General features: G+C 34.9%; 1 protein-coding gene across 2 annotated transcripts in view; it reads right to left on the bottom strand.

Moving 5' to 3' along the window:
- Positions 1-4,335: 4,335 nt before the first annotated feature.
- LOC136028134 (synaptic vesicle 2-related protein-like) overlaps positions 4,336-27,980 on the bottom strand; it is a 49,113-nt gene continuing 25,468 nt past the window's right edge. For both annotated transcript variants that reach the window (XM_065705787.1, XM_065705786.1), the window contains exons 8-12: positions 24,220-24,431; positions 19,126-19,304; positions 16,057-16,168; positions 12,856-12,940; positions 4,336-5,348 (exon numbers count right to left, since the gene is read on the bottom strand). In XM_065705787.1, coding sequence (XP_065561859.1) covers positions 5,130-5,348; positions 12,856-12,940; positions 16,057-16,168; positions 19,126-19,304; positions 24,220-24,431 — 807 coding nt within the window. In that variant the 3' untranslated portion in view covers positions 4,336-5,129. The remainder of the gene's footprint in view (positions 5,349-12,855; positions 12,941-16,056; positions 16,169-19,125; positions 19,305-24,219; positions 24,432-27,980) is intronic.

Here is a 27,980-nt window from a genome sequence, read left to right as displayed (position 1 = left end):
GCTTTATATCATTTAATAAACAAACATCTTTTAACACCTTTAATGCAATATTTTTGATAGTTCTTAAACGTAAATAACGTTTTTAAAGCTTAACGATGAATTATATGAAATTCCAGGTCACAGGATCGGATTTAGAACATGATACAATTTCTATTGCCCTTCTTAGAACTGGATTTCTTCTCCAATGACGGAGGTAGCAATACTATTTTCCACTGAGACCATTTTCCGATAGTGTGGAAATAGAACAGCAACACGTCCTAACTCTATGAATCTGTTACTGAAAGGTTGCGAAAAACCTTAGAAATTTTGGCAAAATATGAAGAAGTTTCAGTGAAGTATCCACAATAAAATAAAGTCACCTTCAATCTACCAGTAAAACTTCAGAACACTCCTAGAAGCAGCATAGAGTAATGGATGTAATGAAATAAATACAAGAAACCATAAAAAAGTATACAAAATACAGACACCAGCCGCATACCCTCTTACCCTAAATCAATTATCTGTTGTTTCTCGAAAATAGTTTCAACTAAATAAAAAAAAAATTAATGATATATTTCCTCTTTCTCTTATAAGATTTACTAATAAAACGGAGCATTGTTCACAAACTAAGCTTCAAGCCATTGTAAATGTTACGGTAAAGACGACGGTTTCATAAAAACAGGTGATAGGGAATGTGTGTAACAGAGGAATCAACTTTATTCAATCTTCAGACAGATCTGTTCTAGCAGTGGAAGCCATAGAACATCCAAACGAAAATTTAACTCTGTTGGGAGAAAACACTTTGAGCGGACTAGTATTTTGCAATTTTGTTCGTAGCACTGCAACTTTATACAATAGTCAACTCCTTTCCATCAAAGAAAATGTCATAAGATCTAAAACCACCTAAAAAAACAATGCCAACTTCCATGCTTTTGGGAAACGAAATATCCGAAATGACGGAGAGGTAAATTCAAATATTGAAAGACAAATATCCTTAATTACTCCTGTAATTTCACTTATATGGGAGGGAAATATATGCAAATCAATCTTCGTTGTGCCAATATTAGACGGAAACATTATAGCCCTTAAACTAAGCTTTACGCACGAAAACGCTATGTGTGTGCGCAGCTTCTTCGGATGATATGAGCAGTATGATTTTTCATGTTTCAGCCTATTCAGCTTAACTTCTGAACAGTCGACACTTCATGAGCTAATACGATTTTATGACTGCTGCATATAACAAGAAGCCAACCACTTGAATAGCAGTAAGCTCGAAAAAATCTTAAAGAAGTGACATAAACAAAGAAAGGAAATTATAATAAAGTCCAGAGCTAAGACAGGTTTTTTTCAGTAGATCAACTTAAGCTTAGGAGGCAGGAGACTTTAATGATAACAACAAAACTAGACGAGTTTGTGATAATTCAAAAAAAAATGAACAAGCAGAATAACATGAGATGATACTAAGCTGACTGGCCGGTTTTACATACTAGTGTACACAGAGCAGTGTACTTTAAGTTTAGTTATTTCCTTTTTTTAATTAAACCCGATTGAACCTTGAACCTTGAGTTCGTCTGCGAACACCAAAATTGTGCATCATTTTATATCATTATATTAGATACCAGCACATATGCCTATTCTAATGAATCATAATATAAACATTATCGAGTTTGCAATCTGGTCAATTAGAACTTGTCTGAAGGGACTCTGAAGATGGCTGAGAATGGGAAAGCTAATGGAGGCACAGGCTTAGGCATGGCATAGTGTTCCCGAAACAGTAACTTATAGTTTTTTTTTATAAATGCTATTAAGTTCTGCTTCCATTTTTCACAGATGATACAGTCATCAACAGAAGGAAAGATCTGAATTTCTTTTCAGACATATGGACAACTGAAAGAACCGTTCCATAGAGCCAAAACAATGATATCTCATACAAGAATTACGGCTCTTTCAGGGATAGTTCATAAGTTTTAACAAACAAAGTTTCCACCATCAGATCATTTGGATTATTATTTAATTATTTTCAATAAGTATATGATTCCTATTCCTTCTTATAATTTTTTTTCCTTTTTTTAGTTTGCCCTACTTAAGTTTGTCCTACTTTATTCTCTTTAATCTACTAAAAGCGACAGTTATTTCTTGCTCTTATTGAGTATTACAAAAATTTTCCAGCCAGATTCGTAATCTGGCTCACTATACACGGTTAAGAGCCAAAAGAAACTTGAGACATATAACAAATAAACAAGAGGGTGGGACATATTTCGTTAAATCATATATTTAGCTAATAACCTTTAAGAAAAAGCGGTAGAACTGAAGAAACGATAAATGAAATGAGGGAGAAAATCGTAGCTAGAATATTCTGGAATGCGAATCAGTCGACTGACTTCCAGATGAATTTCAGGTTGATTCAAAGCTGGGTCAGTTTTTTGTTTCAAAAGTGATTTGCGATTCAAATCGATAGATATAATTTTGTACTTAATGATATTTCAGGTTTGCAAAGTTTCCAATTTAATTCTTAGTATAGTAAAAACAGAAAAAGAAGCAAAAACGAGACAATGAATCCTAATTAAATCCAGAAAAATTAGAGAGAGTAGGAGGAAAAAAAGAGAGGGCGGGATGCAAAGATAAGGAAAGGTAATTATATAAGGCACATGGTAACAAATTCATATAGCGGAGGTGGTGTAATTGACATAAAAAATCAATATTGTATTTTCATGTCTATTAATTATAAGTAGAGGCTTTTTCTGATTTAATTAGCCGTAAACGACGTTAAGTTTTAACAAAATTTAAAATATTCCCTCTGAAAGAAAATTTAAAAATAATATTACTGACATCAACTTAACAAGTAATAAAACATATCTCCGAAAATATTGCAACAGTGTGAACTCCTAACATAATATCTTTAAACTGACAACACGCATTTGATCGATACATCATAATATAATACATAACAAAAGCTACAGCTTAAAAAAAAATTGAAGTAGCAAAACAATAATACTGTAAGTTATAATTCTAATGAAAACGGTTGTACTCTTGCAATTGTATCATATACGTATTTCTTGTTCTAGCAGAATATTGTCATACTTGTATTTATTAAATTTTTAACTATACAATTTTTACTTGTAATCCATTATCAGTCCACTTTTAAATAGCAAGCCATTCCTATGGCATAAATGCCGCTACTACTACTTCTGACAACTCATTCCTTCATCGCATGGGGCCGAAGTAGTTGCGCATGCCCCCTCACGTCACCCTTAATTACTCCCCGTAAATAAGGCCCATAAAGCTTGTGAATAGAATCATAACTGATGAACTATAAATGAAGCCAATAAAATCGTTCATTTGAATTGTATAACCAAATATTTCATATGACGCGAGACAAAAACTTTGGCAAACACCCGGGATTTCAACCGAATTTAATATTTCCCAATAAAATATTGAGATAATTAATAGTTGTTCAAAATAAAAACATATGTGACATTCTCTCGGTTTCGAGTTAGATGCAACTCAAAATTCTCTATCATACTTAATGTGCTTTAACTATGTAAAGTCGATATTATAAAACAATCTGATTTAAAACTATTCGTGCAACAGGGCAAAATTTACTGTAAAAGTATTCAAGAGTGCATTGTTTATTAAAGAGATTTCGAAGAACAAGACTAAGGTTCTGTCAAAGGCTGGACAGGAAATAATGTTTTATTCATTTTTAACGTTTCCCATGCTGCTTTTTGAAATTTAGAGATTTTTTTTTTAGTTGAGATTTCACTCTCTAGCTGAACGTTCTTTGACGCTTAATTCATTCCTTTTTGGTAACAGTCCAGCTAATAAAATAAAGAAAAAAAAATTATATATCAAACCAAAATTTAGCCCAAGTCACCCTTGCGAGTCTTTAGCAACAGATCATCAATTTAAAGGATGACCCTAATTAATTTGATTTTAATTATTCCTAAGTAATCTGATTGATCCTAAGAAATGACCTGATGATCCTAATTAATCTGAGTCTAAAGAAGTGACAAATTTTGTAGTTCGTAATTTAACAGACAATTGCCCTTTAATCATCTTCTTAATAATACGCGTTATTTACATGACCCATCAAGTATAGATAATTTTGATTTTTTTAGGCTATAATTTGACCGGGCAGAACATTTATATGGAGTATTGTCTACTGAGCAGCCAGAGCAGCTTTTACTAAGAGGACAAAAACAATTAAATTATGATAGTCAGCTAAATACGCGATATAAAGGAGCATTAAACATTATACACTTATATAAAAATTCACAAAAAGTAAGAGCCAACTAAAACAATTAAATATAAAAAAAATATACTGGCGAATAAGCACATTTTTGTTAAAAACTAATACATTTCACAAAATTTAATACATTCACAATTTTAAAACAGATCTTTGTTCTTACCCTAGCATGCTTATAACAATAATTTAAACGTGCCACCCACGGAATACTGTTTACATGCTCATCAACACAAAAAAAATGGACTAATAAAGCACTTACTACTAGAATCATAGAGAAACTCGACAAGGCTACGTATATCCCAAATCTTAACTGTGAAAAAATCCAATGTCACCTACCCATTAACACGTTTCAAAACTTTAAAAGCTGATTAAATGCCCATTTTGTTACAAGAATTTAAAAATAATCAAATTCTTCGAGAAAAATATGACTTATATATCTTGCAACCAAATTTATGGACGGTTTACGACAGGATCTGTCAATAAGCTGGTAGGATTCTAAAAATGTTATTCTATAAAATATGAACTCTAAGGGAAATTTAAAAACCTGAAACATCACTCTCAGATTTTTTGGGTATTCATAAAAACTAGGTTTTTCAAACAGAATACGTCTTTTAAGACGTTAAAGGCTGAAAACGATCTTGGTGTCAGACATCATTTAAAAATGAGAGTAAATTCAGTTCTTTGAAATTTCAATAATAAACTTTAAAATGGATAAACCGATTGAACCACCCAGTTCTGGTTAGCTTCTTTTCTTCTTTATTTTAACAAACAAAGATACGGTCAAAAAGAAGAGCGTTGGATTCAGCAATCTTATCAGAGTTTATCTATAATTCATTCTTTCAAATATTTCTAATAAGACGTTTCACTAAAAAATTACACTTACAGAAGAAGGACAATTTTTCATTCAGGCAAGTTGAGCATGATTCTCTCGAGACTTGAGTTCATTTGGTAAAAGAAAAGCTGTAAGACTAGTTATAAGTCCAATAATAGTGTAAACACAAATACCTGCTTCCATATTATAGTAAATAAGTAGCTGAGCAACAAAGGGAGTGAGAATTGCTCCTAGTCGAGCCATTGTTGAACAAGTGGATAAAATGACAGATCTCAGACTTTCTGGATAAATCTGTAAGAAAATTGGTGCTTATTAGATGACAGTAGACAATGTTGCGTAAGTTTTCCAGAAAACAATTTTGTTTTTAGCCTACACTATCAATCCTACAGATGCACAAGAATAAATAAGAAAAAAGTAATGACATAAAAATTTTAGACAGAGATTTTTGTCAGTAAAAATAAAAAAGACTTTTTTAAGCCAATTTGCTGAAGTTTTATAAAACGAACGGTCAGAAAAGTTATGAAAATGAGCAAACAAACCAACAATTCGAAAAAAAATTAGCAATATGATTGGTGCATTGAAATGAAAACCAGTGATGAAGTTTATTTTTGAATGTTGTATGGACTCGATCAAGCAGGTCTCTGAATAGTAGATATCATGTAATAGGTTATTTTTGAGAGCAAGATATTGAGAAATATATATAGTGAGTTGCTATTCAAATCTTTCCCAATTTATTTCTGACTGGTCTTCCCAACTCCCATGCAAGCAACAACATACTCACTCTGCAAAGGGCTAGTTGTCATGTTTTGGTGTTAATATGAAACGGATTGCCCAAAAAAATCACTAAATCTTTGCAAGATTTAGAGTATTAAAGAAAAATCTTTGCAAGACTCTGCAGTTCAATTTGAAATGACCCCTCGACGTAGGTTATCTATGGGAATCCGTCCTTTGATTTCTTTTAAAGGAGCTTCAACAGACAAAATTCTGAGCGGATCTCAATTAAACATAATACTTAATGGTTTTTAGGATCTCAATCTAACTTGGCAGGGAATAGCAGCTAGGAGCTTGGCTGCACCTTCAGAGGGACCCAACGAAAGATGTCGCTTGTGCAGCTTCATAAAAACGGCCAGTGTCACAGTTAATGCAACTCTCCAAGGGATCTTGGAACTGGAGGTCTAGTTTCAATTTTGACACATGTTGTTGGATCTCGGAAATCTACAAACGAAAAAAAAAATGGCTAGACCTATTTAAATCTGGTTAATTTGTTCGTAAATATACATACATAAGGTGCCTTCATTTACAAAATGAGTTAATATTTCAGCTTCCGCTCAATGTAAAGCTAAACTAAACAAAGTTACTAGGTAAAATATGTCATTTAATATTTTTAACTAGCTTTTCATAAGTAATTTAAAGATTTTGCTTTGAGAATGAAATCAGAATTCCAGCAAAAGAGCCTGGTAAATTATGTGGCGGTGACAACATCCTTGCTTTTAACGAAGAGTTTTGCTTGTTTTTTTTTTTAAGTAAGATTTGAAGATTAATTAGAGAAAAACAAAATTTTACTCTTAGGTAGAATTAGGTACAGATAGAAGTAGATATCTAGAGATGAAAATAGAGAGAGAATAATTTTTTTTTGGTATATTTAGATTCCATTTCTGCGAAAAGACGGAGAGGTTTTAGGTTCAAAACCAGTGCTTCCAACTTTCCCAGGTTTACACTCCTCTGAAGCATCCTTCTGAATGCGATCCTTCAAACAATAGCAAGTAGATAATCTAAAAATCAAATATTAAATCCCGACTATTCCCAAGCCCTTGTGTTTTTGACATCAGTACGTATCATCGTTTTTCTATTTTAATTTCTGTGATTGTGGAGAAATATTGTACCGATGCTACTACACCAATTATGTTTGCAGTTCTTATCTCATAAAACGGATGTTATAAATCAATTTCAAAGGAAGTCGGACTAGAAATTACAAAAAGCACTTATATTTAATCAAGGTCTTAATCTACTAAATACGTAAACAAATAACGTTGAAAAATTCGTGCACAAAAAAACAAAACAATTTTTTAAAATAAAAACTTTTGAAAATTATACGCTACATAAAGTAATATGAGCCACTCAGAATCAAAACCGATTATTCTATATTTAGATTTTTTTTAGAATTTCAAATTGAACACATCATTATCTTTCGTCTATTTACATTTAATAAGAATAAAAATGATAAATAACCTGAAGTAACGTTGGAAATTTTACACCAAATAGTGAAAGAAGAAGAAAATTTGAGCAACGTAAAAATTTATGTTTGCATTAATAATTCTTTGAAATGGACAAAATAAATTCTAAACAATTATCTCTCCATGCGATGGCGGGTATATGAACTGCCCCCCCCCAAATAAAAATTGTCTACTTAATGACTTTCCCCTGCAGTCTGTTTCAGAGAGTCAATCCATTTGCTTTGAACCCCATAACAATTTGCAAAAAAACTAAGTTACTATGCTTGCCCCAATTTGACTACCGAATAATTTTGTATCATGATAATGGTTCAATATCAGACACTAGTAATATTAAATTTAAGAAATCAGGAACACTCCCAAAATAAGACTCCCCTAACATCACCAGTTATATTTGTCTTATTTATCTCATAAGACTCCCCCAACATCACCAGTTATATTTGTCTTATTATCTTATGCAATTGTCTTATTTTTGACAGATGCGGTTCAGTATAAAAGGTGCGTATGCTACACCTCGCTAAAATTAGAATATAATTGATGGTAAAAATTGGCCCACAGCCCCTTTATCACCAGCCTTTTAGCAGAAAGGTGGAGCATAGTCCGCCTTTTAAAAATAGAAATCATACAAAGAACCAGACTCAGTTTCAGAACGAGCTAAGTCTAAGCTGTGGACTAGCAAGTTGCAAAAACAAATCCTGACTCAGAACAATAGCAAACTGAACCCTTATTCAGAGCAAACAGAACTATGTCGAAGTTGCAGATTTCCAGGGATACGGAACGAAACGATCAAAATCTTAAATCAGGAAAAACAAGTTAAAGTCCAAGATGCAGAGTGGTTCTAGGTTGCGGGGCAGAAAAACGAGCTAATTTTGAATCGGTGCAAGTTCTGATTCCTGATTTGACGTAAACCAAAACCAAGTCCAAGCTGCCGAGTGACTTGTTACGTAACCATCAAATTCCAAGTAATATGGGGAAATGAGCTGATTAGGTTAAAAACAAGCCAATTCAAAGCTCCGGGCTGTATTGGTGCAAAAACAACCCAAGTCCTGACTCGGTACAAGAAGGACCTTAGTCTTGACTTCCTGCAAATATAAGCTGAATATGACTCGGAACTAGGTCTACAAAGTCCATGCCTTGGACTGACTCACTCCAAAAGGGTAGTTCAGACGGGGTGCGAAAATGACCTACGTCCTGACCAAGTACAAAAACAAATAAGTACAAGTCCTAAAAGCTTTCAAATATGAGCCAATTCCAAACAGCGGGATTTAGTGACTGGATGCAAAGGTTAACTCAGCCTACACTTAGTAGAATAACATTAAGTCCTCACTCGGTATAAAAACGACCAGCATCCAAGTTGTGAACTTCAGAAGATGTGTCGTAAAACAATTATGAGAAAAGTCCTCATACATTGTAAAATAAGCCAATTCAAAGTAGCAAAAATATAGTGATTAGGTGAAAAGTTAACTAAGCCTACACTTAGTAGAAAAACTAGGTAAGCATTCATTTAGCATAAAAACAACCGACATCAAGTTGTGAATTTCAGAAGATACGGTGTAAAAACTATTATGAGATAAGTTCAAGCTCCGGACCGACTCGTGGGAGTCATAAGGGAGGGCATGCTGACATCTGTTTGTACCATAATCCTTCAAGTCTTTTCAATACCTATAATTAGGGAACGTAAGTTTTTCCCTACAAAAACCCACAGAGCTTCACCATTTTAGCAGTAATGCAACACACCTTCGATCTTGATTTATGTATGTAGGGATTCTCTACCTTTGTGATTAGAGGAGTAAAGAAAGCCAGCAGTCCTTAGAACACTCCAACCCCGCCATCAAATTGTAGCATCCAATTTTCAACATAAAACCTTAAGTTAGGTATTCTTTTCTTAGATCAAAATTTATTTGTAGCATCCTGAATCCAAAGATAACATTCATTCATGTTACACCTTGTTTGAACCAAAATCATAAAAAGATTTTCAACCTGTACGATAGGAGGCACAAAGTCGGCCTTCCAACACCACCCATCATCGCCAAATTTTAAGCAAAAAGGTAGGCAGGGTTTTTATCGATTGCTTTTTCCAGTCAGACGTAAGCCTCTTCTCTGACCCTTGCTCGAAAGTGCTCCGATTCACTTGAGATTTGTAGGGAAAGAATCAAAAAGCAAAGAAATGGAGCGGAAGGATTTTAAGACGCGTACACCGATCGAAATCACAACTACCTTCCGTAGAAAAAATATCCAGATTCACTCGAAATTTTGTGCTAACATTTCTACAGTCAAAGAGACTTTCCTTGAGAAACTATAAACGTTTTAATATGTTAAGATTCGTCAGCCTATTCAAATGAAAGTTGAATCTAAACAAATTAGTATACTTATTATTTTCTTTACTTTCTGTTATAATTTTCTAATAGTCACTATTTAACTAATTTTCTTAGCGTGCTTATTCCCAAATCTAAAAACGTAAAGTTGAACAAGTCTTTTGCCAGCCGTAGGCTCTCCGTAAATAATTTCTTAGACCACAGGCTTAAGTTATAAATAAAGGGAAGTGTATAGATATATATGTAAATAACGGGTAAGGCTTTTAATATTATATATGATATAAGTTTTCAAAGGGATTAAAAAGTAAATAAATAAAGCTTTTACAAAGTGAACCTTGCGGTTTTCTTGGGTGCCAGCGTTTACCCCTATCTCCCCCATGTAAATTTGCCTCCTAAATGCAAAACTGAGTAACCAAAGAGACAGTACAAAATAGGTACCTCAAAATGTCGACGAGATGTTCTAAGGAGTAATAAAAGGACCAGAAATTAAAAACAGTTTTCGACTGTCGATTCACAATCGATTTATAAAAAAAAGACAAGAAATTTTACAAAAATGTAAAAATTTTCCAGGGGAATTTTCCAGAGGGGGAGGGGGGGGGGGTAAACGCCTAAACCTAGTTTTCTTAGTACCTTCGGTTCTATTCAAATTAAATCTATTCCTCACCTTTTATTTATTTGTGATTTAAAACTTTCTAGACAAAGATTAGATCTAAAATTTCAGCACTTTAAAACATTATAGACATAGATTAGATCTAAAGTTTCACCACTTGAAAAATAGAGCAGGAGAAACAACATATTCACGTAAGGGTATTTTCCAGGGGATGGGGTAAACGCCAAGACCCAGTTTTCTTAGTACTTCGGTTTTATTCAAATTAAGTAAAGTTCTGAAATTTCATTTGACTGAGATTTCATACTTTCTAGACAAACATTAGATCTAAAGTTTCAGCACTTGCAAAATAGTGCAGGAGAAACAAATATATTTACGTACGGGTATTTTTCGAGAGATGGGGTAAATACCTAGACCCAGTTTTCTTAGTACTTCGGTTTTATTCAAAATAAGTAAAGTTCTGAAATTTCATTTGACTGAGATTTAACACTTTTTAGACAAACATTAGATCTAAAGTTTCAGCACTTGAAAAATAGAGCAGGAGATACAACATATTCACGTAAGGATATTTTCCAGGGAATGGGGTAAACGCCAAGACCCAGTTTTCTTAGTACTTCAGTTTTATTCAAATTAAGTAAAGTTCTGGAATTTCATTTGACTGTGATTTCATACTTTCTAGACAAACATTAGATCTAAAGTTTCAGCACTTGCAAAATAGTGCAGGAGAAACAAAACATATTCACGTAAAGGTATTTTCCAGGGGATTGGGTAAACGCTAAGACCCAGTTTTCTTAGTACTTAGTTTTCATTCAAAGTAAGTAAAGTTCTGAAATTTTATTTGAATGAGATTTAATACTTTCTAGACGAACATTAGATCTAAAGTTTCAGCACTTGAAAAATAGAGCAGGAGAAACAAAACATATTCACGTACGGGTATTTTTCGAGAGATGGGGTAAATACCTAGACCCAGTTTTCTTAGTACTTCGGTTTTATTCAAAATAAGTAAAGTTCTGAAATTTCATTTGACTGAGATTTAACACTTTTTAGACAAACATTAGATCTAAAGTTTCAGCACTTGAAGAATAGAGCAGGAGAAACAAAACATATTCACGTAAGGGTATTTTTCGGGGGATGGGGTAAACGCCTAAACCCAGTTTTCTTAGTACTTCGGTTTTATTCAAATTAAGTAAAGTTCTGGAATTTCATTTGACTGTGATTTCATACTTTCTAGACAAACATTAGATCTAAAGTTTCAGCACTTGCAAAATAGTGCAGGAGAAACAAAACATATTCACGTAAAGGTATTTTCCAGGGGATTGGGTAAACGCTAAGACCCAGTTTTCTTAGTACTTCGGTTTCATTATAAGTAAGTAAAGTTCTGAAATTTTATTTGAATGAGATTTAATACTTTCTAGACGAACATTAGATCTAAAGTTTCAGCACTTGAAGAATAGAGCAGGAGAAACAAAACATATTCACGTAAGGGTATTTTTCGAGGGATGGGGTAAATACCTAGACCCAGTTTTCTTAGTACTTCGGTTTTATTCAAAATAAGTAAAGTTCTGAAATTTCATTTGACTGAATTTCACACTTTTTAGACAAACATTAGATCTAAAGTTTCAGCACTTGAAAAATAGAGCAGGAGAAACAAAATCCCCCGGTATTTTCCGGGGGATGGAATAAACACCCTGACCCAGTTTTCTTAGTACTTCGGTTTTACTCAGCACTTGAAAAATTAGAGCAGGAGAAACAAAACATATTTACGTACGGGTATTTTCTGGGGAATAGAAAAAGGTTGTTGCAATGGGAGGATTCACCATTACCCTCCTTCCCCCTTCCAGCTCCAATAATAAAGGTGTTGACCAAAAATGTTAATGATACAAATTGAAAAACAATTACATATGTTTTTACCTGAACAAGGTGAAATATGCTTACCTTTCTCCTAAATGCTGGAGGTAGGAGGGGTGGGAATTATTGGATGGCCCGCATGCCCACTTTGTTTTCCAGTCACACACATTAAAATTGTTGCATGAATACGTTTATCTTTGCGCTAGAAAACTGGCTAGGGCATTGGAGGAGGTTATAGCCAGTTTGGTTGTCAAATCATACCGACTGTAAAGACTTGTGGTATTCTAGTTGAAACCAGATGTAACAAGCCTAACCTGCGCTAGAAAGGACACTTTGAATCTTCAATACAACAAACTAAAAATCCATGCTTGGTTCTGGTCCAAAAAGGGGCAACATGAAAAAAAAAGGATTGAGATCCTCCAGGGCTACTGGTGACACATATGGCGTCTCAAATATACATTTCAGTTACTGGGTCTTTTTTATAGGGACAAGTACAAGCCTAACAGAGGTTCCAGCCCAAAAATTCCTAAAAAATTAATAAATATGCAAATTTGGAACAAAGATTGATGACCATCAATTTATTGTTTGCTTGGATCCTTTCTTCACTACGATACTACCAAGTGGATCAACCTGTCTGCCCCGTGCTCTTCCTTTGTTTTTGGCTCTGATTAAAACTATACAAACTTGTTTTCCTGACTTCCTGAAAAAGCTGTCTCTTCTATTTGTTTAATTTTCCCAATATCCTACATGATGTCGTACAAAAGCATATATAACCTACGCTAGTGAAACATACTTACATCAGGAGTGTAAACGTACAACGCTTGGAATATTCCTGATAGGACTCCTCTTGCAATGGATAATATCACAGTTAAATAAAGTCGCCTAAAAGAAAAAGTGGTATCAGAAAGCAGAATCTGAATAGAACAAGGAAAATATAGTCTACATTATTTTTCGGACGGGTAGATCCCAGTTTCCTAATTCAAGAGAAAATGTCCCTATAAAATATTTAGAGATTGTAGTTTAATATTGGTAATATTTTCCTTCGGTTCCCCAATAAAGCAACCGACACATCTTAGTTACTTTCCATATTGTCTGTGCTAAAAAATCACCTGAAAACATGGCTTCCTTCTTGTTTTCATTTCTTTTTTTTGTATGTTAAACATGTGGGAAACACATTTACCCCCGAGATCAACAAAATAAGTTCTCTTCGGTACCAAAGTCAGCCAAGAGGTGATACAAAACCCAGCTCAGCTTTTCAATTCTGAAAATGGAACTACCAATCTATTCTTATAGCAACGCATCTATTCTCCGCGTTTCCTTAGAGAACAATCCAGTGCTTGATTGAGGGCAAACAATGATTCAAAAAGTGTTAAATCCTATTTAGTATTTCCGTGTTAAGCCTAAGTAAAGATTTTGAACAACTTTACAAATGGAAATTTTGAAAAGTTAACGTACGCAGGTTATATTATTTCAAAAGATATGCAAAGACGAATTTTACCTTCTGGGAATATTTTTATATAATCTTATTTTATGTAATACACATCTTAGTTACTTCCCATGTTAAACACATGGGAAACACATTTGCCCCCGAGATCAACAAAATATGTTCTCTTCGGTACCAAAGTCAGCCAAAATATGACACAAATCCAGCTCAGCTTTACAATTCTAAAAATGGAACTGTTAATCTATTCTCATAGAAAACTCAATTATTCTCCACGTTTCCTTAGAGAACAATCCAGTGCTTGATTGAGGGCAAACAATGATTCAAAAAGTGTTAGATCCTATTTAGTATTTCCGTGTTAAGCCTAAGTAAAGATTTTGAATAACCTTACAAATGGAAATTTTGAAAAGTTAACGTATGCAAGTTATATTATTTCAAAAGATATGCAAAGACGAATTTTACCTTCTGGTAATATTTTTTATATAATCCCATTTTATGTAATACACATCTTAGTTACTTCCCATGTTAAACACATGGGAAACACATTTGCCTCCGAGATCAACAAAATATGTTCTCTTCGGTACCAAAGTCAGCCAAGAGGTGATGCAAAACCAGTTCAGCTTTACCATTCCAAAGTGAAACTACCAATGGGTTACAAAGTCAAGGGTATCAAGCAATTGTTATGCAAACAGAAGCATCAAACAAATTTGTTTGGGAATAATAGAACACCGTCTCCTTTATCTTTAAAAATAAAATTACCGTTTACAAGTTGAAAATAAATACATTAGAACAATGCTTAACCTAACAGCTCTAATCAAACAGTTCGTGGTACCGAACTGTAAGTAAGGAACGACTGTGGTCAGATGTAACCGAAACTAAAAAAAAGAATTTTCATAACACTTTCCACAAAAGAATGGGCTTTTTAGGCTGATCTCAAATATATAGATTTATTGAGTTTAAGGTTATCCATCAAAAGGTATGAGCCTGAAAAAATTTGCTTGATTTTTGAAAAGGAGAGAAATATCCTAAAAAGCTTGTGATCTTGATGAAAATCACACCATTAAATTCAACATATCAGAGACTATTACTGTAGAGGTTTCAAGCTCCTTGTTTTAAGTGTGCATCAGCGATTATGAAGGAGTTGGGTTGTTTTGTAGCCAGGAGGGGGGAGGGTATAGATGCCTCAAGGAGTGCATTTGAATGCCCAAATAACTCTCATTGAACCTCCAGATATATTTAGAATGAGTTTTAGGGGGGGGGCAGAAATAGATATTTAATTCCTATAAATCCTGGGTAATATTTTTGGTCAACGCCTTTATTACCGGAACTGGAAGAGGAAGGAGGGTAATGGTGAATCCCCCATTGCAATAACCTTTTCCTATACAGCGTGAAACATTGCTGTAAAAACTCTGACGAAACCAATGTACGTGATACAGCGCCACCAGTGCGACTACTGATGGTACTAGCGTGTAATATCGCGACTCATGGTCTCTCGTGGACTATTCTGCCACCAATATTCGTAATCTAGCGGTACCAGGGTTAGCCCTGATGCCACTGGTTTAAGTTCTCTGGGACGAATGCTGGTAACCAGTGTACGTAACGCGGTTCACAGTGGTACGTCGGCAAAATCCGACGTGCCGCAGATTCTACGAGTTCTGTCTTCGCTGACTGGTGCTGTCGGCTTGCCACAGCTATGAACAGTGTGGGTACGACAAGTTTACAACCAATGGGTACGTCACGTAGGATATCTATCTGTGTAAATAAAAATACCTCTTTCCGTCCACCCAAACTTCTGTAGTAAAACTATTATTAAGAAATAATTCAACACAGCTACTGTTCATAGGTGTGGGTTCTCGATGAGCCTCTCCATTGTTGTATCTTCAGTTTTCTAAAAAGCAGAAGTGAAAACCAAGTGAAAGGGCTACTTAAGTTGCTTGGATTGGTCTTCATGGTGCAAGTCTTCACAAAGATCGTATTCTTCGAAGAATTTTACCAAAAAATTCCTGAAAGGGACGAGAGAAGAGTTTGACGGCCTGCAATGGCAGGGACGGGGTTTTAAAATGACCTCATATCATTAAAGGCTCCCCAAAAAGATGCCACAATAGAGCTTATCTCATGATGGAGTAGGACTCTTTTGATCTGTACCACATTTTTCATCTTAATAATAGAGTAAATTTGCAGTAGTAGCAGTAATATTATGATCTCAGGACCTTACTTTAATAATTGTAGGCCTATTTTACGCAGTCATTAGGCCTAAATATTTGAAAAATCTTAATTTTATGAATAGTCTCTGAAAATTAAGTTCCTTATTTCCGGAAATACGATAGAAGAAGAACAACTTTAAAAAATTAAGGTAAAAGATGAACAAGGTGAACAAAGCGCAACCTTATTTTCAAAAACCAGGTTGTAAGGCATGAAACCTACAATTATAATATGGGAATGTTGTGATATCGTAAATACTATAGCTGATCATTATTAAGGTAAAGCAGTAGAATGTGCTTAGCAAAGATGCAAGAGAGAGGAGTATCTAGAAGTTATTTCACTAGAATATACTTACCTAGTAAAACAGATGAACAGAAGTGAAACGAAAATGGAATACAAAAAGATTTGAATTGCGATCGTCTTCCTTCTTCCAGCAAAATCCAAAATAACAATTGTAAATAATGTGCCTAAAATAAATGAAAATATGCAGAGCTGTCGAAAACCAAAAGTACGTATATAAGGCAAGACCGTACCCAGAAAGGAAGGATATCCTCCTCCGAGGCTAATTCCCACCAGACATAAAACTACATAGAAATACCTACCTTTCCGTCACGTAATCAAACAGTTTGTGGTAACGAACTGTAGTAGGGAGCAACCCAGCTCAATAGTAACCGAAACTCTGAAAAGCGGAATTTTTATACCAATAGATACATCAAAAGAATTGGATTATAATGCTGATTTCAAATATATAAGTTTCATCAAGTTTAGTCTTAAACATCAAAAGTTACGAGCCTGAGAAAATTTGCCTTATGTTCTTAAAAAAAAAGGGGGAACGCCGCCTAAAAGTCATATAATCTTAATGAAAATCACACCATCAGATTCAGCAAATCATAGAACCCTACTTTACAGGTTTCAAGCTCCTACCACAAAAATGCAGAATTTTTCATTTTTTGCCAGAACAACGATCACGGATGCGTGTTTATTCATTTTTTTTTTTTTTTCAGGGTTGATCGTATTGACCCAGTGGTCTTAAAATGTCGCAAGAGGGCTCATTCTAAAGGAAAATAAGAGTTCTAGTAACCTTTTTAAGTGACCAAAAACATGGAGGTTAACTAGGTCCTTTCAAACGCTCATTTGTTCCCAAATTAACCTGATCAAAATTTTGATATAGTCATTTTGTTCAACATAGTCGAAAAATCTAAAAACTATGTCTTTGAGGACGAACAGAAATTATTCCGTAAATGAAAAAGGCTGTCCCCTCCTCAACGCCCCGCTCTTTACGCTAAAGTTTGACTCTGTCACAGTTCTACTTTTTAAAACAATAAAAACTTTAGCGTAAAGAGTGGGGCGTTGAGGAGGGGACAGCCCCTTTCATATACGGAATAATTTCTGTTCGTTTTAAGCTTTAATGTCGCTCCTTACTTTCAGTTAAAGAACTTGTTTTTTTTTTAATTTAATAGCTAACAAAACATTCATAGCACATTGAAAAAAAAAATGGCTCAGATTTTAGGAGGGACCTTTAAGTAAAACTTGGCTGTTTTGCAGGTCATCTTTGCGATGAGGGGTTGACACATCCTGCTGCTTAGTGTTACCTATAATAGATTCATGATGCGCATTTAGGCTAAGATAAATAATTTGTCTACATTCCCTTTGTTTCCGATAAGGAAATTAGTGTCCATACGGTTACGCAGCAATTATAAATAAAAATGCATCACACTGACGTAGACGTGCAATTATGTGGGAGGGAGGAGGGGGATTGAGGGGGTACTATTGTATTCCTCTAGTAAAAACTCAAAAAGGGGAAATAGATACTTGTGCCACTTTATCTACGTGTTATTCATTTCCTACATATTCAAGGGTACATTATGTATGCATGCATTTAAGGTTCAACTGGGCAAGAAAGGTCAGTGTAATATTTTCACACCCTTTCCTTGGATTCCTGACCAAGGTGTCCCCCCTCAATACTTTTGATGGCGAAGCCAAAAAAAGGTGGCTTGAACACATCTGTTGCCTAGATAACGTAAATCTAGTTAAAGTTTAAATATTTGAAATAACAGAAGCTAGAGAAATTTTACACGCTATATCTTTTGATGCGAAGCCCCCCGCAATACTTTTGATGGCGAAGCCAAAAAAAAGGTGGTTTGAACACATCTGTTGCCTAGATAACGTAAATCTAGTTAAAGTTTAAATATTTGAAATAACAGAAGCTAGAGAAATTTTACACGCTATATCTAGTTTTTTTTAGTAATTAAAAAAACACGATTGTAAGAAAAACTACCTCCACGACTATAATAAGGCCTTAGATATAGCCAAGTCAAACTTACAGAGCTAAGTAAAGAGAAAAACAATCTTTACTGAGTAATTATATGACAGCTCATTGGGAGCCTGCCATAGGGGCAGGCTCCGCATTATAGAGTCCATAGCAAAATAAGCATGAATCAAGTGACATGTAACAAAATAAAAAGTCGTACCCTTCCCGTACCTAATTCAATTGTAGACAATCATGGCTATCTATTCAGCTAAAACAGTGCGAAACTACATCTGGGGTTTCAGATACATTCAGGATACATGGCGATACCTAAATTGAAGCTTAGGTCCGTTCCTAATTGAAATGCTCCTCTAAACACAATCTTCTTTCTGTCTTTAACACTTCAATATACACTTCACGGTAAATATTTCCTACACTAGCCAAGATCGGTCACTACACAAAATTTTACATATAGCCATCGGTATGGTATTGACCCCCTAAACCTAGATTTTTCTATAATTTGTTATTTTAACAAGACAGAGTCTTTCCTTTACGAAAGTATTTAACACTCCAAAAGTCCTTAAAATGAATTTGGTTGTTCCTTAGTAATTTTCTAGGCCTTCTGGGTTGTTTTTTTGACTGTCAATTATTATTTTGTTCAACTTTTTATAGTGCTTCTTGTAATTTTGTCTGTTTGTCTTTTATGCTCCTCAAATTTGAACCTCAAAATTTACAGCTACTTAAAATTCAGAGAAATGGTATAACTCAGAAAAAAAGAAATTACCAAACATAGGATAGTGGCAAAAGAGGCAATAATAGATTGAATGAAAATTTTCTTATGTGGGACCGGAAGCCGGAAACAGTTAAAGAGGCAGTTAAATAGACTTACTACAGTAATATTAATTGGTATTGAAAGGGAAGCAAGACCTTCAGAAAACGAATAAAGAAGAAGAAATAAAAGGCGAAATTCAGTTTAGAATTAAAAACTAACGAAAAATCACTTATTTTTTGGACCAATATTAGTTTCAATTGTACCAATTTTCATTAATTACAAAAAAAAGATTATCTTAAAAGACAATCACAGTTTATTTTAAATTTGTCAGTGAAACGCTACAATTATTACAATTCTTATATTATCAACATTTTAAAGACACATCTTAACATAGAAAGACTCACCGGGAAACTCCGACAAGGTAGTCCATAACAGATCAACATAAAAAGTGACATCTAAATCAGAACAATATGCTCTACATGAATCAGTGTTGTACAGACTACCATAGCAAACTCCTTCCCTTGGACGCAATAGCTCAGCAGATAGTAGCACAATTCCATAATAGCAAAATGCAACGCATAACCTTGAAAAGTGAAGAATTTTGAGTGGGAAAGAAAAAAAAATACGAAGTGTCTGTTTTTGCTACTATAAAACAAATAACTAGAATTCTTATCAGCAATACCTCCGAATTTAATGATACTTTTATCATTATGTATCCGAGTGTGAAGAGCTGTCTGAGTTGCGGAAGGAATGTTTTGGACGAGTGTTGGGAAGTGAATGCTGGTTAAAGGAGCGAATGGCTGAGAGGAATGGATATGCTATTAAACAGTTGTGTAAGTTTCTTCGTTTAGGGAATAAGCATAGGGAATCATGTTTGAAGAGTTAGCTTGGTAAGAGTTTATTTACGGTTGTTTCTGAATTCATAAAGTGTTTGCAAGTTTGTTTAACTCTGTATCCAGCTTTTGTTTTATTATGAGTTGAATTTTTTCCTTAAGGCCTTGGGTTTCAATGAAAATAAAAGGTTCCTGCTGAGGTCACAGTGTTTTTATTAAAAGAAAGATACTAGTGTAGGTATACTGCAATTCGGGAATGAAATATTTCCCTGGGATAATGTATACAAAAAAGGAGTATGTAGATTATCAAAAGAGTATTACCTGTATTCGGTTAATTCAGTAGCAGTTCTACAAAGAGAGCCATCTAGTTAAGACAACCATTTAGTAGTGACTAAGGTTAATTTAAAGCTGAAATGTAGGAAGGGTACATACCTCCCGGGAAGTTATTATATTGGCAGACTCCAGGGTAAGAATTTGGGAGAAACTTTGCAGGAACTTTTGAATATTAAACTGGAGAGTTTAAAATTTGACAATGAAGATGATGCATCGAATAATTTTAGGAAAATAATTTGTGAAGTTGCTGATCGTGTCTTAGGGAAGAAAGGAGGAAACGCAGCAAGGAATATCAGTGAAAAGATTTTATTTTTAGTAGAGACGATAAGGGGCTTGTACAAGAGTTATCTGAGTGGTATATCATATGAAAATAAGAGAAATGTAAAGAAAGTGGTGAAAGCATAAAACTATGACCTAAGTAGGTATGAAGTAGAAACCATGGATAAAATTGCCGAGGATCTGGATGATGCAGATAGACGTCATAATAGTAAAATATTGTACTGGCATGTTTATAAATTGAGAGAGAGTAGTCAATCCGGATTTTTCTCAGTTAAAGATAGGAACGGGGCCACAATTAGTGATAAGGAAAGTGTTAAAGAGAGATGGGCAGAACATTTTGAGAATGTTTTAAATCAAGATAGAGTTGCAAGAAAAGATATAGAGGAATATAAAAAAACTTTGTGATGCCTTGGATGAGAAGGAAGATTTGTTTTGTGAGGAAGAATTAGCAACAGTACTAAAAGGATTAAAAGAAAATAAGGCCCAAGGTGCTGGTAGTGTGGTAAATGAGTTTCTTAAAAATGGCAACTCTGAAATTAGAAATACTTTAATCTTACTGAAGATTACGGATATGATTTTTAAAAAGGGGAAGTATCTTGCGATTTTAGGAAAACCCTAATAAAATTACTGTATAAGAGAGGTGATAAGAGTGAGAGTGGTAATCAAAAAGGCATTAGCCTGGTCTCTCTAGGTGGAAAATTACTTAGTAATACGATACCTTTTAGACTGAGAGATGCTGTAGACAGAGTTTTAAGAGAAGAACAGTGCGGTTTTGGAAAAGGTAGAGGATGTGCGGACCAAATTTTCACTCTAATGTTAATAATTGAGAATTGCCTGAGTTATGAAAAACCTTAATTCTCAGTTTTATAGATTATGAGCAAACGTTCGATTATGTATATAGAAGAGCTTCGGAGAAAAACATCTGGTATTTTCCTTTCATTTAATTTTTTCTGTCTTCTTCAGCTCCCCATAGGCGCTGAAGAGGGTACCTAATGCACCACAAAGCCACCAAAAGGACATTTTTAAGACTTGGCTTGAGGGATACAGTAAAAAAAGAATAATGCTCTAATAAAATAGGTTTTTAACCACTTTTACTTTAGTTATTATTGGGTTTGTTCAGGTCTGAGCCATTCAGGGGCCAAATCTCCTAACTCCACAAAACATACACTGGAGAAATGTAAGACGAGAGTCCAGTTTATGGTTTTGATTAAGACGTACTAATCATGTGGTGGTAAAGAAATTACTTATGATTTTTCCGGCACTTATGATTATTAAAAACCGCTATAGTTGAAGTTTTCACAGATTAGCATATGCTCCTTTTCTATCCCACAATGTTTAGCAGTTCTCCTTTTACTAGCCTGTAACGAAAAACAAATCAACCATTTATGACAAATGTTTAGCATTACAATGAGCCCTCTTCACAAACCTGACTTCTACAAAAGGAACTTGACTAGAACTGAATCATTTAGTTTTGGTTTTAATTCATAAGACCTTAAGCAATTGCAACACGAGCCTCTTATGGTAAGCTTGATTGCTTTCTGTGGAGCTGCGCGCCTAAACTAAGCAAAGTGCATTTGATTTTACTTATTCAAATTATTGTTATTCTGAAATATTGCTATTCTGATAGAAAATGGATCTTCCGCTGAAATATCTAAGCCACAGCACAAATTAGATTTTTGAGTTTTCAAAAAAAGAATTTTGAGTTTTAGGTAAATAGAGAAATAGGGTGAATCAAAACATGTAGAAGAACAAACAACGAATAAAACTTTCGATTTTAAAGAGTGAATATATATATATATATATATATATATATTATATATATATATATATATATATATATATATATATATATATATATATATATATATATATATATATATATATATATATATATATATATATATATATATATATAGTGTGTATTCCCCTGATGAGCCCTTGTGTTGGGTTGTTGCCACTTAATTATTTGTCTTTTTTTATGTTTGGTAAATGACAACTTATACTTACTGACGACACGACTGCCTGTCCATGGATTATTCTTTATGGTTGATTGTGTATGGCTATGATTCCGACGCACTTAACCCAATCATGGCATATTAAAAGAGAAACAAAATCGGATCCTGATGACTGAAAATGTATGTCTCCGAAAAATTCTGAATATAAGCTGGACAGATCGAGTATCAAATGTTGAGATCCCAAAAATAACCAACCAGTCTCTTAGCACAAATATAGTCCGTTAACGTTGGTGCCAATATGTAGGCTGTATCTTGAGAATGGCAGACCTTAAAACACCTCTGGGAACCTTCCAGTGGCAACCTAAAGTATTAAAGAAGGTGGATTGCCCCAGGAAAAGTTTCATCTCTACTCTCTTAATACGTTCCTGCAACCCGATTGAAAAGGACTGCTGGCACTAGTAGGATACTCTGAAGACTGGAGACACCTTTTTAATACCGTAGGTGCCTTTGGAGGCACAGAAGGATCTACGATCCTTCTTATAGACAAAGATTTATAGACAAAGTAGACAAATTGCCTTATAGACAAAGGTTGGAAATAATATTTTCCGAGACAAGTACTTTTTGCAGCTTATGGTCACTATCGATTAACCCATATTAGCTGGATAGGGCTGAGAATCATTCCAGAGTATTTCGTTACAGTGATGTGATATACGACTTAAAATTACTTTGGCGACATATTTAAGATGGATTCATAACCGATGGATCGGATATCAAATCTTTTTATGATAACCTTATAATAACCTTATAATTACCGTAGTCGTTCTAGCATTGTAGCAACGCAAAATTGCCTAAAATGTTTCGTTATCCATTGCCTCAGAAAGGAAACAATAACAAATAAGTAATTATGATCAATGATAATTGAATTAAGAAACATACCCAATACTAAAACAGACTTTTTTTCGCAGTTTGAGATAAACTTTTGGTAGAATAGCAAGGAAGTATTAAAATTAAGATTACCGCATTAGAAATCACAGCAATGACAGTTTTAATTGTAGTAGTCAAATATGAGCGCTTCGAAAACTGAGGGGGAAAGGCTACATGTTTTACAGAGGGGCTATTTAAGTACGCCTTTTAATATTGACCGATATCCAACTACAACCAAGGTAAAAATAAGGTCCGATCCAGCTAGGTTGTTTCATAGCCTACTTAAATCAGCCCTACAACATAGTAAATAATCCACCCAAGAAGCAGAGCATGTCCATGGCGTAAAAAAACACTTAAATAACATAACATAAAAGAAAAAAAAGTATCTACTGCAGTTTGGGTTCAAAACCTAGAGATAAATGCGTGAAAAAAAAATTTAACTTTCAAGAATCTTATATATACATAAAAAACTCATACTTTGCATATGATTGTATTAGGAAAATAATGTTGAGATCATCCGGTCACACTTTACGACAGTCAAACATAGCTGGCTGCCGAAATTGATTTTTTGGCTATCCACCAAAAAGAGAGACATGTCATCGATTGGGGTGGGTTGATGATATAAGACAAAATTAAAAGCAATTAAGGAGTTGATGAAAAGCAAAAAGAACGCAGCTCTGAGTATATACTCTGAAGGAGAATTGTGGGCAGCAGTGTTCGTCTCCAATAGTTTGGTGCTGCAAAAAGAACTAAGTAATAATTCCTTGAGATCTTAATCATTTCCCGCTGGAATATATCTGAAAATTTGCAAGAAAACTCCACCAAGGGGTTACTTGACATATGGCAGGACTTCAAACCATTTCAAAAGAGGACAATTGCCAAAAGCAGCAGCAACATCCGAATTTCGCTGACGCCACAAATCTTGATAAGAAAAGAAGCAGAAAAGGAAGTTGATATTCATGAAATATAAACTGAAATATATCAGTTTGAAATAGAATTAAAGCACATGAAATGAGAGTCCAAGAACAATAACAACTTGGTTTTAACTGCAAGGTAAACTTACTGTGAAAACAAATATCGACATCTACTATCTTTCTACTATCGACATCTACTATGATCTTTGTCACCAGGAAAAACAAAATAAATAATTATAAAAAAAGATAAGACACCATACCATATAAACCATAGAAGCAGTGTTGTCTTTCTCAGGCTTTTTAGAAATAGATCTGAAACTGCTCCTCTTTTCTCGGATGCAAAGAAATCATCTTGAACAAGCCGGCCAGGGATCATGTTTTGGCCATTTGCCTGCGCTACTCTTTTTAAACAAGAGACGGCTGCATCTGTTCTTCCTTGCAATACATGAAACTTGGAACTTTCTGGTAAATTCTTGAAAGAAAAGAGGAACAAGAATAAATACAATTTTCCGAAAACAGGGAAAGAGCCTAGAAGCATACTTTGGAAGTTCTAATATATTTTAATATGGAATTTACACTTTATAGTATTCAATTGAAATTACCAAACTAGAACATCAATGTTCCTTTCATATCTTAAATAATGGCAGGCATTGGTATTTTTTAGAATCTTGAATTCGGAAAAGATATTCAAGAGAACAGATTTCCACCCCCCTAAATCAACTTTTAGTTAACTCAATTAATCCGAAACGAAATTCAAGAATGTTTGGAAATTTTATTTTTTTTTTCCTAAATTAAATTAGAGCCCAACATCTAGGTTCAAGGTTCTTTATTATTAAAGCAAAAATTACAGAATTTTAAACATTTTTCCATTGGCGGGGAGCAAAGCTCGTATACCAGAATATATCTAAATTATATTCTTTATCTAATTGTAGGTATATCACAGGCAGTGCAGTAGCGCTGCCCAAGTAAAGAAAGACGTTACCACAATGTACTATCTTTTTTTTTAGACCAAGGCACTTCATATCGAAGGAGCTGTCGTAGAAACTTCGAAAGGAGGTCATTGAATCGGTAATCAGAAGCTCTAATGACATTTTTAAGAGTCAAAAGTGATCGGAGGGCAGGTACACCACCCCTCACAGACATGTAGTATTGTCCCGAAATGCATCTTATAGAAATTTTGAGATGGCCATTTTATTCAAATAGTCTATATATCATATAACAAGATTGTTGGGGTTGATATAAAACCTAGAGCCTGGGGGCAAGGGCTGTAAGTTACACCCCAGGGCATTTAAGGTTTTTATAGAAGGGAAAGCTGTATAAACTTTAAAGGAGGCTCATTTGGTTGAAAATGGGAAGTTCTAGTTCCCTTTTAAGAGTCAAAAGTGATGGAGGGTAGCAAGCCCCCTCCCCCAAGTAACCCCCTTATCTAAACGAATCTGATTAAAATTATGATATAGATATTTTGCTCAAAATAGTCCAAAGAAGATATAACAATGCCTCTAGGATTGACACAACCCCCAGTGCACTGGGGATAAGGTTGTAAGTCACGCCCTGGGGGCATATAAGGTTTCTATGGAATGGGTGGTCGTATAAACTTCAGATGGGTTTCATTTGATTTGAAATTGGAAGTTATAGTACCCTTTTTAAGAGTCAAAAGTGATTTGAGAGCTACCAGCCCCCACCCACACTCATCGTCTTCCCAAAGACGTCCAATTAAAATTTGGAGATAGAAAATTTGTTTATTGTAGTCAAAGGGTCCGGAAATTGTGTCTTTGAGGAAGACAATCCCGCCCCTACTGCTCTCAGGGCAAGGGTTGTGATTTATGCCCCAGGGGCATATAAGGTTCTTATAGAATAGGGTAGTCGTATATACATTGGAGGAGACTCATTGGATTGGTAATATGAATTTCTAGTACCCTTTTTAAGAGTAAAAGTGATCTGAGGGTAGCTATTCCCCCCCCCCTAAACATGTCGTATTTCCCGAAGTACATCGAATAAAAATTTTTTAAGACAATCATTTTATTCAAAATAGTCCAAAGATCATACAACAAAGCTTTTTGGGGTTGATGCAAACCACCAGAGCCTGGGAGCGAGGGTTGTAAGTTATGCCTCGGGGCACTTAAGGCTTTAATGGAAGGGATGGTTTTTTAACTTTAGAATAGGCTCATTTGGTTAAAAATTAGAACTCAAAGTTTCTTTTTAAGCGTCGAAAGTGACGGAGGGCATTTAGCCCCCCCCCCTCCCGACAACCCTCCTTTTCACTAAACGTATCTGATTGAAATTATGAGATAGCGATTTTGTTCAAGATAGTCCGAAGAACATATAATAATGCCTCAAGATTGACACAGCCCCCCAGCAACCTGGTGATAGAGTTGTAAGTTGTGCCATGAGGGCATATAAAGTTTTATGGAATGGGCGGTCGTATAAACTTCAAATGGGGCTCATTTTACTTGAAATTAGAACTTATAGCACCCTTATTAAGAGTCAAAGTGATTTGAGATCAATCCCCCCCCACGCTCATCATTTTCCTTAACACCTCCTATCGAAATTTGGAGATAAGAATTTTGTTCATCGTAGTTGAAGGGTCCGGAAATTATGTCTCTGAGGAAGACCCCCCCCCCCTACAGCCCTCAAAGCAGGGGTTGTAAGTTATGCCCTAGACATATAAGGTTCTTTTAGAAAGGGTGGTCGTAAATGCTTTGGAGGGGACTCGTTGGATTGGTAATCCCCAATCAGTCAAAGTGATCAGAGCGCAGGTAACCCCCCCCCCTCACACAAACAAGCACGTCGTGTTTCCCCAAGATGCATCCAATAGATATTTTGAGATAGGCCAATTATTCAAAATAGTCCAAAGATCATATAACAAGGCTTTTAAGGTTAATACAAACCACGCAGGTGAGCCTACGGGCGAGGGTTGTAAGTTATGCCCCTGGGACGTTTGAGGTTCTTATAGAAAGGATGGCTGTTTAAACTTTAGAGATGGCTCATTTGGTTGAAATTGCAAGTTCTAGTTCCCTTTTAAGGGTCAACTGTGATGTAGGTCAACTAATCCCCCCCCCAACTACCCCCTCTTTTCACCAAATGTATATGATCAGAATTGCACGATGACAATTTTGTTTAAAATAGTCCAAAAAACATATAACAATGCCTCCAAGGTTGGAAAGTCCCCCCGGAACACTGGGGCAAGGGCTTTAAGTTATGCCCTGGGGGCATATAAGGTTCTTATGGAATGGGTGGTCGTATTAAATTCAGATGGATCTCATTTGATTTTACATTGGAAGTTATAGTGTCCTTTTTAAGAGTCAAAGTGGTTTGTGAGACCCCCCCCCCCCCCACACACCCATTATTTTCCATAACAAACTTCCAAACGAAGTTTTAAGACATATATTTTTTCAGCATTGTTGAAAAACTCGGTAGTTATGTGTTTGGGGATGTCAGCCCCCCCTCCAAGGCCTCAGGGCAAGGGCTGCAAGTTATGCAATTTGTTCATTGTTTACATATAGTATATGTTATAGAAGATGTATGCATCTTTTACTTCTACTTTCCATAAATACGAAGGGCATCAAGATGAGTCTTTCGGGAAATGTTGAGGGGAGTTTTGAACTACATCATAACATGTTAAGTGTATATGGGATTGTCAAAAGGGTGTTCCTGAGGGAATCACTGAGAATATTAATTTGGAATTTTCAGGAAATGATAAGGGAGGTGATCAGTTGAACAAAAAGGCAATATTTGCACACCACTACTATTACAACTACTGCTGCTTCAACTACTACCAAAAGTACTCTTACTACTACCACTACTAACACTAAAACTAGTACTTCTGTAGCGAGTACTACTAAGGCTGAGGATATTAGAAACAATATCTCCGGTAACGTTGAGAGGAAATTTGAACTAAATCAAAACATACTATGTGTATACAGATTGCTATTACCGGCGTATCAGCAATATTTTGCAACGGCTTATCATACCAAAAGGAAACTTCAGGAGCATCATGAGTGGGATGTCAGCTGACCAAAAG

The sequence above is a fragment of the Artemia franciscana genome, chromosome 6 (genome assembly GCF_032884065.1).
Source record: "Artemia franciscana chromosome 6, ASM3288406v1, whole genome shotgun sequence".
Taxonomy (NCBI): domain Eukaryota; kingdom Metazoa; phylum Arthropoda; class Branchiopoda; order Anostraca; family Artemiidae; genus Artemia; species Artemia franciscana.
The sequence above is the reverse complement of the archived record's forward strand: the minus strand, read 5'-3'. Positions and strand labels throughout refer to the sequence as shown.